This window comes from Balaenoptera ricei, chromosome 6, assembly GCF_028023285.1.
Source record: "Balaenoptera ricei isolate mBalRic1 chromosome 6, mBalRic1.hap2, whole genome shotgun sequence".
Lineage (NCBI taxonomy): Eukaryota > Metazoa > Chordata > Mammalia > Artiodactyla > Balaenopteridae > Balaenoptera > Balaenoptera ricei.
The window spans coordinates 74,062,783-74,075,075 of record NC_082644.1 but is presented as its reverse complement, the minus strand read 5'-3'; the positions used below and the strand labels follow the sequence as shown (position 1 = coordinate 74,075,075).

General features: G+C 42.2%; 1 protein-coding gene across 12 annotated transcripts in view; it reads left to right on the top strand.

Annotated features, from left to right (window-relative positions):
- The window catches only part of TRPM3 (transient receptor potential cation channel subfamily M member 3), a 941,238-nt gene that overhangs the window by 876,546 nt on the left and 52,399 nt on the right, over positions 1 to 12,293 (top strand). For all 12 annotated transcript variants that reach the window (XR_009503681.1, XM_059924893.1, XM_059924892.1 and 9 more), the window contains one exon: positions 3,948 to 4,122. Coding sequence is in view for 11 of the 12 variants with exons in the window: in XM_059924893.1 (XP_059780876.1) it covers positions 3,948 to 4,122 (175 nt within the window). In the remaining variant the exon portion in view is untranslated. The remainder of the gene's footprint in view (positions 1 to 3,947; positions 4,123 to 12,293) is intronic.

The following is a 12,293-nucleotide window of genomic DNA, read 5'->3' as shown; positions in this document are numbered from 1 at the left end:
ATTTATTTATTTATTTATTTATTTTTGGCTGTTTTGGGTCTTCGTTTCTGTGCGAGGTCTTTCTCTAGTTGTGGCAAGCGGGGGCCACTCTTCATCGCGGTGCGCGGGCCTCTCACTGTCGCGGCCTCTGTTGTTGCGGAGCACAGGCTCCAGACGCGCAGGCTCAGTAACTGTGGCTCACGGGCCCAGTTGCTCCGCGGCATGTGGGATCTTCCCAGACCAGGACTCGAACCCGTGTGCCCTGCATTAGCAGACAGATTCTCAACCACTGCGCCACCAGGGAAGCACAGTAAGATTATTTTCAAATTCATATCTATCTTTTTAATAATGGCATAATTATCCCCAGTTTTGATGAGAATGAAACCTTACCATGGAGTGAGCGAGAGAGATTGTACTGCAGTTTTTCTACATTCTAACTTATTCTTGACTGATTAGTGAAGTCATTCATAAGTAGAAAATGAGTATATTTGGGGGCTTTGTTCGCTTTCATGGGGCTTTTAAGATCGTTAGTAATAGAGTCACTGATCCAGAAGGTAGGTAAACTATGCCTATAGAAATTATCAGTGAGCTGGATGGACTGCCAGGATGGAAGCTTAACAAAATATGCCCAGATGTGATTATACCGAAAGCCCCCAATATTAGAGAGCCCCTGTTTAGTACTAAACAGCCAAGTAACTCACTATGCCCTGTGGTCTAGGGACTGCAGGCTGCTAAAGTACCTGGACTCAATACTGATCAAGTATGATTCCAATTAATCTTCAGATCCAGGATCACTTAATGGAATTCCAACCCCTTTTCTTCATATTCCACTTCTCAATGGGTCTCTAAACCTAGCACTAAGCTCACTTATATAATGTGGAATAAAAACAACAATAATAGGTTTCATTTACTATGTGCCAAATACCATGTCAGACATGTCAATCATCATTACAACCCCATGAAATAGGTTTTAGTATCTTCATTTCATAATTGAACAAACTGAAACTAGACAAGGAACAAAGGAAGGATTCAAACTCCTGTCTATCTGACTCCACAGCCTGACCTCCTTTCAATTCTAATAATAAACTTTTACTGAGAACTACCCACATTGTTTCACACATTATCTCATTTAATCCTTAAAAAAAAATAATATACATTATTATTATTATCCCCACTTTACAAATAAAAGAAACAAGACCAAACAACGTGCCCAAGATTACCTAGTTGTTTTTACTACCAGAGTCAAGGTGAAAACTCAGGTAGTCTGACACCTGAGGACACATACTTAACCGCTACAGTATGTACTCTCCTCTATAGAAACCAACCAAAGGGTATTTGAAAGAATGAGACACAATCAGCTCTCTTCATATTAAACCAATTGGACAACTTAGCTTTAAAAACAGAGGCAGTCAGGGCTTCCCTGATGGCACAGTGGTTGAGGATCCACCTGCCAGTGCAGGGGACACGGGTTCGATCCCTGGTCCGGGAAGATCCCATATGCTGCGGAGCAACTAAGCCCATGCACCACAACTACTGAGCCTGTGCCGCAACTACTGAAGCCCGCCCGCCTAGAGCCCGTGCTCCACAACAAGAGAAGCCACCGCAATAAGAAGCCCACGCACTGCAATGAAGAGTAGCCCCCGCTCACCGCAACTAGAAAAAGCCCGCACGCAGCAACGAAGACCCAACACAGCCAAAAATAAATAAATTAATTAATTAAAAAATAAATAAAAAATAAAAATAAAGGTAGCCAGACCCAGTTCTCACTAATAATGTCCTGTTTCTGCAGTTCACTCCAACAGATATCAGTATTTGTATGGAAGCTAAGACTCCTTTGAAATATATGAAGTTGAGTGTTTGGGAACAATGTTTCTTTGATTGTTTTGACCCTTTGAATAGATATTACAATCAAGCTGAATGAAAACAGTCCTGAGAAATTAGATTAGAACAGTTGCTGTATTTACTGGCTGAGTTTTCTTGGGTCAGACTAGTTCCTAAGTCTCATAAGTACACACCTTCCTCTCCCCACCCACCTTTTCATCAGTCTAAATAAACATAACATGAAGGACCCATTTGTGTTTTCTCACTAACAGAACTTTTTGTAAATAAATGATGAAAGAATTTTATAAGAGAGAGAGAGGATGAGAAATAGACCCACATTCCCTATAAAACTGTTTCAGCACAGCTGGCTTGCTCACTTTTAAGAGAGTTCTGAGGCCACTAAGTTGTGAAAAGAATAATTAACCAGCATATATTTTTAAGGACAGTGAACGAATACGAATGAACGTCAAATTTTGAGAGATTCTTATTTAGATTCAAAGTCAGACAATACTTGAGAGATTTTTAAGTTGCCTTGAAAGTTGATTAATTTGCCTAAAATGTATTGAGCCCCCAGTGTCCGAAGGCATACAGGAAGGCTGTAATGTTTTAATTCCAATAACTGGCACCATGAAATGTAGTCTTGCAAAATAAAGTTTTAAAACTAATTTAAAGCCTTCATTACCATTTATAAAATTATCATCAGTTTTTCTTTGTGGATGGGCATTCCTTCAGGAAATTTGGTATCCAAGAAAAGATAGCCTTTTGTATTAGGTGGTTTTATGTAAGGGATAGAAACCAATCTCCAACTAGCTTAAGCCCAGGAGGGGTAAATTGATTTACAGCAGGGCATGATGGAACTGGGCTTAAAAGCTACTGCAGCCAGGCCCCCAACTACCATCACAGCGCACTCTTTCTCTCTGGAATAGCTGCTTCATTCACTCTGGTCAGTTTCACTAGTGGGAGACTCAGCCTCAGACACTCTGAATTCACATCATTACAGAGAGAGTAAGGGAGCTTCTCTCTCCTGCTTCAGTTAAAAAAAAAAAAAAAAAAAAAATCCAAAGAAGGGATTCTGGTTGGCTTGTCTGTGACGCATGCCTACCTCTTGTCACTTGCCAGAGGGCAAGGTACCATGATTAACCCAGCCTGGAAAAGACACCTACCTTTAGGGCCAAAATGGGTGGGAACTGTTTCTGAAAGAAGGAGGCAGTGGGTTCTGTCTGGCCAGGCAAAATAATAGTTAGTACATCCTCATCTACTTTTGGTGATAAAAGGAAAGTAATTTGGCATGTGAGAAACAGATCCCAGATAACATGTATCATGAAAACAAGCAAAAAAGAAAGGAATAAAGAGGGATAAGAGATAACACTGTACTTGAATGGAGTCGAGAATTTTATAAACATGTCGAGATGAAAATCCAACATTTCAACAGCAAACACTGGAATGGGCCATTAGGCTACCTGATTCTAATGCCTACGAAAACACGCCCCGTAACTGATAGGACGCACTGCAGAGGAAAGCACAGAAGAAGTGGTTCTCTGAGACTGGTTTGTGGTAGAATACCATTCAGTGAGGTCGGGGCCACAAGGATAAGACGGTATAAGGTGGATATTTGGGTTGTCCTAGCCTTGTTAACAAATGATTTTCTTGAGCTTTTCAGCTCTCCATAAGCCTTTCAGAATTTAGGGAATTTACAGCATTGCAATAGTTGTTGAAATAGTTCAACTATCTCAATTCCAATTTTGCTAAGAAGAAAGAGACCCAGCAAGGGCATTTGCCTTTCCCAGGAGCAGAAAAAAAGTTAGTACTGCATTAATATACAGACTCAAGCCTCTGTGTTATATGACTCTCATGCCTAGTCTTGACTAGGTCCCACAGAAAATAATGAAAGATGAAGGGGTTCCATTGTGCATGTGCTGTCTTTTTTTTTTTTAAATGATTTTTGAGTTACTGACAAGCTTGTATGGACATTGGCTTCAATAGACCAGGTGTTCTCTTACCTGAACACAGCTCCCTATGTCAACATCCCTTATCAGCAGTCTCAAAAGTGCACCTCCTTCAAAGGTTTCCATCAATGTCAGCACCACAGGAATACTCAGTCATTCTGGTTTTCTTTTGTTTCTCCCTCTGCTTCCCCACCCTTCCAGATGATAGACATGATGTACTTTGTCATCATTATGCTGGTGGTACTGATGAGTTTTGGGGTCGCCAGGCAAGCCATTCTGTTTCCCAACGAGGAGCCATCATGGAAATTGGCCAAGAACATCTTCTACATGCCCTATTGGATGATTTATGGGGAAGTGTTTGCAGACCAGATAGACCGTAAGCAAGTTTATGATTCTCATACACCAAAGTCAGGTATTTAACTTCATTTGGGTCATCTTTTCCAAGTTCATTTGTTTGTTTTCAATAAATGGCTCAAGATAGAGGACTGATTCCTAGCTTGCTATCTTGGAGGAAAAAAAAACAATTACAGAAGGTGAATATACAATTTTAGCAAAGTAGTCCTTGGGTGCTTTTTTCAGGTATGTCCTTTCTGTGACATCTGATGTGCCAAATTTGATCAAGAATGAACCATTTAAAAAGGTCTAAATTCTTTGGGGATTCAAAATCCTAGGGCCATGTGTTGAATATTTCAATATTAGGAGTATATTATGTCACTACTCCCCACCCTACCCCAGCCCCCAGCCTTTAAAAAATAAATTCCTTGGGTTTGACTTCAGAACAAATAAACAATTCTCAATTTCGCCATCAGAATTCAAGAGTGAGGGCAAACATCTGCATGTTTTCCTTGCACTGGAAACTATTCTCCAGCTCCTTTTCCCACTGTCTTAAATTATGTGCTGTTGAGACTCAAAAGAAGCTAGTATTCATTGCCTGGAAGTATGGAAAATGCCTTAGGTTATAAAATGAGTTGCTTGCTTGTAAATGCCAGAAAAAAAAATAGTATCTATATCATGAAGTGATTCATTGTGAGGAGCGAGTGCCAGCAGGCCCCCGATGTTTCATGCCCTAATAGATGCTGATTCTCTGTAATAAACACCCTTCTTGTATAGAGTTTGTAGATAGTTGTGTTCTAGGAGTCTGTTCCAGCATTTTATTTGGATAAAATGTCAGGACATACCAGGCACTGGGAAATTATTTGGGAAGAAAGCATCAGGAAAGAAATATCTTTCAGTTTGGAGGAGTTGAATCCCGGGAGCAACCATTTCTCATTTTCCCTGAGGAGTTTAACTCTAGAAATAACATCCTTCCAACATTGTTGAATTAACATTTTTCTAACATTTTTTGCTGACAGGCCAGCCATCTGAGCTCTGGACTATGGACATGGATTAGGGTTACATAACTAGGTAGTATAGCTTATTAAGAACAGGAGCAAAGACTAGTCAGCATCTCCCCCACCCCACCCCTGCCAGTCCCAGGTAGGACTGAGACCAGGAAAATAAGGACAAAGCACCAAAAAGTGTGAGTCCTACAGGCCTGTGAAGAGCATGTGTACACTGGCCACAGGACACACCAGTCTCTCATTTTCCCTTCCATGATGGGTTTTGAACAAATACTCTTTCCTTCTCACAATGAGTTATCTGAGGCAAGAAGGTTTTTTGTAACACCTAATTGGAACAAATACTCATTTCATGAGACTTAGCCATCTCACTGAGCAAGAATTTTAACTCCATCTCCCAGTTGGAATATCTTTGACAATGTGCAGCCTTCACCAAGACAGCTTTCCAGGGACTGGGGAAAACTCTTTTGAATTCCTTCTTTCAAATGGTCCCTAAACACAAAACAACACTTAAAAAGCCCACCTATGATCATTCTCCTCAGAAATTAAATGTACTATTTTTCCCCAAGAAATTGCTTTTCCACTTACATTATTTTACTTTTTCTATCTTTCCTTTCTTTCCCCAAATGAAATTAAGCCCCCATGGGTCTTTTGACAATGCAACATTTTGGGATGGGAGAAGGAGGGAGGTGTAGGTGTGCTTTATGAGTGGGATTCTGTCCGTCCGTCTACAAGTGGCCATTTATTGATGTTGTACTATGAACCCAGCCTAGTGCAACAAACACCACCATCTGGCTGAATCAGAGGTTCTATTATTGTTATTTTAAAAGAAGGGCTGATTGTAGTTTAGAATTTGAAAAAACCCTGGAGATGGAAGTGCAGTGTTTTGTGTGAGTGAAGTATGAATACAGATTTCCCACATTGTTAATTAGGTCTGTGGTGCTCTATGTGTGTGAGAAGAAATTTCTACCCCATATCCCACATATCCCAGTATGTAGCCAACTCAGCCTTGGATGGATGTAACCTTCATGACACCCTTCCCCCGACCACTTACCTTCCTTTTTGATATTCTGAAATTGGCTGCAATGGTGGCCACTGTTCTAAGCTAAATCAGCCAGTTTTCTGTCTAGAGTGTTAGAGTATCTGTCCTTTCTCAAATGGGCATAGAACACTGCCCCCAAATCTGTCATTACACTTGGCCAAAGTCATTGAACATCCCTGTCCTCTAAATGATTTGGTTCTCATGTCATGGCACTGAGTGGGCCAAAGGGGGATTGGGTGATGGCCCTGCCCGGACATTCAGAACTGCCCAGGAGACCCAAGTACCGAGCTATTTGAGAAAGGTACAAATCATTTATGCTGCCCTGCGGTGTCTTGCCTACTTTCCGTGCCGTGTCCAGGTCGGTTTGTGAAGCATGTATTCAGGCTGATTGGATCTCATATCCACCTGGACCCACAGCCCTGCCCAGGGTCCACCAACCCCATCCTGTGGATGTGCCCTGTGGGCACCTCTCCAAGTGCTGCTCATTCTCGCACACCTTCTCAGAGCAGCTCATTTCCAACGTAATGCACGCGCTCCATGTCTAACTCTTTTTGTTTTTAGCTGCAAAATTGTTATACCTATTTCATGTTTGCAGAAATAATCTTTCTTAATTAAGTGAGTGTATATGGCTGTATCTTGGGGCCCTCGGGGTGGGTTATTAACATCTGTCTCACACCTCAGAAGGGAGGACAGCTTTAATGCCCTCACTTCTGGGAGGCAATATTACCCAACTACAGATTTTTAATATACATTCCATTTTTTTCTTGTAGTTAGTCCTAAACCCAGAGACTATCAATAAGGCCAAAAAAGCTAGAATGAGACTTCTAAGGTTACTTTCCAAATGTGCTTAAAGACTAAAAGCAAAAGGAAAAAAAGAATGTAAATTTACAAAATGACATATACTTTGACCTCTAAGCCAAGTTGGGTTAACACAAACGATAGTCCAGCCTTAATCTCAATTATCTGTAGAGGCTAAAACATGTGCTTTGGTGTTGGGAGCAGAAGTGAGTGCAAGAACGTGTTTGGAAACAGCAGATAATGAAACTCAGGAAGGAACAGTGATGATCTGCTCGTCTACACACTTTGCCTAACACCCTGATTAATGGATGGGAATTGAACCTGCTGTCATTGTCTGATTGGTGGGTTTCTGGTTTTTGTTTTTTTCACATAGCCCAAAATCATCTCAGGTATTTATGTTATATATACTAGCTCTCTAAGACCCAATCTATGGGCTACCGTGAGGGGACTTGGGCTCCAGGTTGCTAAAAGCATTGCTACCGAATGATGATATCCTTCTGGGCATCTCATTAAATGACCCATGTTGCATGGCTTCTGAGAGCTGGTCAGGATCCCACTGGAGCCTGAGGGGAAAAAAACCACTTGAGAGTAGAGGAGCAACAGAATAAATTTCCAGCACATTCATGCCAAGGCGGGGGCAAAGCTAAAATTAGATGGATTTTCGCCAGCTAAGAAATCTGGTTCTACGTTTTTGTGTGTGAGGTGCTTGGAAGTTCACCTCTGTTGGCAGAGAAAATGGGGTGTCTCTAGCTTCCTCGAGCCTCTGAATGAATGAGACTTCCCTTTATTTACTGGGCATCCTTGTGTTGCCTGCCATACACACAGATTCCCCAGGCTGTACCAGGGCAGGGGGAAAATGAATCATGCTCTTGAATACATTAAATCAGCATCTAAATTTAGTCCTTTTTTCTGTCTCTCTGAGTATTTTCACAAGTTTGGTTAGTAATGTGGAAGCAGAATGTCCAAAACTTACTTTCTACCGTGACAACTTATTATTTAGCCGTTTCTATTCACCCTAAATTAACCATCCAACCTACTTAATGCATGGATCACATTTTATTTCCCTTATTGCCTAGGGCCTTTCCGTCTGAAATTAATAGGTTATCTGGAGTAAGAGGGATATTTGTGTTGTTGTTTGGTTTGATTTGGTTTTGCTCATTTATTTATTTAGTACTGAAGTTTTGCTGTTCAAAAACTCTATAGGCCTGTTGTCTCTGTGATGTTGACTGGATTTAAAGTGTTGTTTTTGTCAGGAAACAAGGAGCATGCATGGGCATGTAAAGCTCAGACATTCTCCTGTATTACTTTTCTGTCTCAAATCATTTGTTGCTCACTTCAGGTGTGGAAATTAGGATAGCTCAAGGCCAGTCTCTAAAATATGCCTACTTATGGTGAAGCTTAGAACAGCAAGAACAGAGAAGATGACTATTGTTATACATTTCAATCCATAGACTCCAGTTCTGGAAACTCAGGGCTCTGCATCTGTTTGGTATTCAGGACTGACCTTCTCTAATGGATTCAGAGCACACTATGCCTGACAGTTGTGGCGTGGGGAGTGTTCCCTGACGAAAGAAAGTATTTTGGAAAAGACAAACTTGAGCCTGTGCCAACTTTTGGGAAAGGGGGTATTGTTTTGCTGGGTTTTGTTTTTGCAAATTGCTAAGGAAGCAAGCCAATATGAGGCACCACCCCATTTTCTGTCCCTGAAAGTCAGCTTACACTCTAGAGAATCCCCGCCCGACTTGTTTACTAATGCAACCTGAGGGTTAGCGGGCTTACAAACAGCAGAACTATCTGCAGACAGGCCGTTGTGATGATTCATTTCACTATTGTAACCAACATTTGTTCCATTGTCATCATACTGATTTTAGCCTTTGCTCACAGGTTAGGCTCCATTTTTAATTTGTTCATTTCTCAGTCAATGAGTATTTGTTTTGTTCCTACTATGAGCTGAGCATCGAGGTACAGAGATGCATGTGACAGAGACATTGTCTTCAAGGAATTTACAGTCCAGGAGAGGCAGACTGACGTGGTCCATATATGTGGAGATGGAGCCCCAGAAAGAAAGTTGTCAGTTCTGCCTGGGGTGAAAGGAAGAGCACAGTAGATGAAGCCTTGCAAAGAGTGGGAAGGTTGAGCTGAGCCCTGAAATTTAAGTAGATATTTGCTAGACAGATGGGAGCAGGGGGGTGTGAAGGAGAAGAATGACATTCCAAACCGAGACTTAGCATGGAAAGTTCCAGGCACAGCAGGTAGTTTAATATGGCTGACTGCAGGGTGAGAGGCAGGAGGCAGGAAGCAGGACAGATGGGTCTGAAGAGAGACAGGAGTATAGATCTTAGCGGAGTTATACTCCCTGCTCAGGGTAGTACCATGATGTGATATATGTTTTAGTTGGAGCTATCAAGCAAAATGTAAAGGGTCCATAAAAGGGATGGAGATGGAAGGTGGGAGGACATTAGCTAATGCAGTAGCAGTTGGGATGGAGAAGATAGGCAGCATGAAACTTCAGGAAGGTAAAATCAGAAGGACCTGGATAGAAGTCAGATGGTGCAGAAGGCGGGAGTGCAGGAAGTGGATGAGGATTTAAGATGAAGGAGATGAAGTTCACTCCAAGGTTTCTGGCTCAGTCTAAACAGTGCTGTCATCTACTGAGATAGAGGAGCAGGGAGGAGGAACTGTGGGGGGAAGGGGACTTGTTCACTTGGGCTTGGATGGAGCTTGAAGTTTCCATTGGAATTCCAAAAAAATTATGAAGAAGGCTATTTTGTTTATAGAACTCTGGAGCTAAGTAGAAAAAGCTGGACTGGAGATATAGATTTGGGGGTCAAGAATATAAACCACCAGTCAAAGCCATGGGAGTGGGTGAGCTTTCCAGAGAGCACAAGTAGAGAGAGAAGAGAAGGCCAGAGCAGAACACTGAGAATGGAGGAGTCAACAGTATCAAATGCAAGAGAAGAGTGCAACTAGGTGAATATTTAAAAGAGTCCATTCAGTTTGACCTTTAGAAAGTCACTGGTGACTTTGGCCAGAGAATTTGCATTTCAGTGGAGAGTGCAAAAATCATTTACAGTGATTTAAGAGTAAATGAGTAGCAAGGCAAAGCATTTACCAGGGAAAAGGGAGGGAGACAAGTGTTGTATATGTATGGGGCCGGGGGTGTCAATGCAGTGAGGCTTGGAAAAGAAGAGTATTGTTTTGTAATCACCCCTCAGGAAAGTCACTGACCCATACATATCAAAGAATTGCCTAGGGCTGCCTCTTTGCATAGTTAGGTTGTCTGTTTTCTCAGTCAAGACTTAGCAGCCCAGATCAGGAAAAACAAATCGGTGGATTAAGTCAAGATTGAAGATTTTTTGTGCCATTACAGCAGAAAGAAAGGGGCCTAGGGATTTTGAAGAGGCTTGCAAGGGTTCTTAAAGTTTTGCATTATAAGGTCTAGGATGGGGGGTGAAGAAAATAAAGGTACAATGTTGGTAAGTACCTGGGAGGAAAAAAGAATAATCAAAGGACTAGAATTCTAACTTGAACACCAAGGACACTGAGAACTAAGGATCCTGAGAGTAGTGATGATAACGTGCTGTGGTCAGAGAATGGTAAACTGGCCTTCAAAATTGAGAGGTGGAACAATTTAGGATAATGATAAGAGCCAGGAGTGGCTATAAGGATGGGTTCTAGGATATGCTAGAATCAAGGTCACACATCGTGAAGCTAGGTTCTTCTGTGTTTGTCACTTACAGATGTTGAAGTGTCCATGATAATGACAAGAGAGGGGAAGACTTTGAGCAGGATGACCTGAAACCCAAAGGAGAAAGGGCTTTTTGCACAACAGTGAAAAGCAGTGGTTTAGAAGAGGCAAAGAGTATCAGCGAGAATGCAGACATTACTTATGGGAACCACACTGGCAGATGAGCAGAAATGTGGGATTTCCATTTGAGAAGGTTACAGGGAGGTGATGTCTTCCTACAAAATGGGTTTAGCTAAGCCAAGAAAATGGGGTATTGTTCTTATGATAAGTGTAAGAAAGCAGAGGAGTTTGTGTTCAGTGGTAAGGGTTTTCCAGAAGGCTCTGGGGAAAGGGAGGAAAGGGAGAAATGGGAAAATTCAGTGGGCAGAAAGCACAACATCATATGAGGACAGTAGCATAAGGCAGGATAGTTAACCAGAGGAGTTTGCATTGCAGATATAGAGGATCATAGGTAAGAAAGGTATGGTGGGAATAACTTTTCCAGAGTTTTGAGGCAGCTGGAGACTGGAGCCCTAGTAGCATAAGAGGCCAGATGAGGCTGATGAGATCTAGGTCTCAGAGGCAGACTAGAGTGGTCATTGCTCAGGTTTCCAAAATTGTGTTGGGGACAAATTGCTCTGGTGCCTGAGGAATGGGTTTGGCTCCCAGATCACAGATGCAGAGGCTGCCAGAAAATCAACTTTTTTTTTTTTATTATAATTCTGCTTATTTCTCTTTTGAACACCTACCCCCTTATGCTGGGGGAAAATCATGACCTCAGGCTCAGCCCTCTTTACCTTCCCTGAGGTGGGTTAATGTTGGGGGGTGGGAGCAGGTTGTAGTTCTGAGTAATCTGTCCACACAGTTTGCTGCTAAAATGTCCATTATGCCTGTCAGTGTGACCCTCCAAGTGTAGCTGACTTATGAGGTCTCCCCACAGTCCCAAATCCTAGACACTTGCTCCCTCTGGGGCCCTGCTACCCACAAAAGAACTGCCAGGAAAACCACGCAGCCTGAGCCCACAAAGCACATGCAAGCTGGCGTTCACTCCCAAACACCCTCACACGTATACACAGACACACATTTCTTTCCTCTCCCCTCCAGTCTTGCTCCTGCCAGCATAATTTCATCTATTCCCAAATTCCTCTCTCTGTTACCCCTTCTACAAATGCTTGAAAGTCCTGAGAGCTTGTACATCCGGACCACAAAAGCAGCCAGAGACTCAAAGGCTGTCTCTGGGTTGTGCCTTGCAACCCCTCCTTCCCTGATACAGAGCCATTACCTGCTTGCAAAACAAGCAGGAAATGTGAATGAGTATTTCATAGTGCTATCCCACCACACTGATTTAACCATCTTGTAAGTAAAAACAGGATGCCCCAAATAAAAATAAACTTATTGGCGCCAGGCATGCTAGATGTAATCTCTGTGTTTCAAAGGGAATGTGAAGGAATCATAAATCGTCTCATGGTGTTGCTGCGGGGATTTCCTAAACTCTCAGAATGGTAGTAGGTCTTGCAAGTTCTTCTAGAATAGCCCTGTCCAGTAGAATCTTCTGTGATGGTGGAACTGATCTAGTCCTGTACTTTTAGTCACACGTGGCTAGCGGGCCCTTGAAATGTGGCCGGTGTAAATGAGAAACTGAA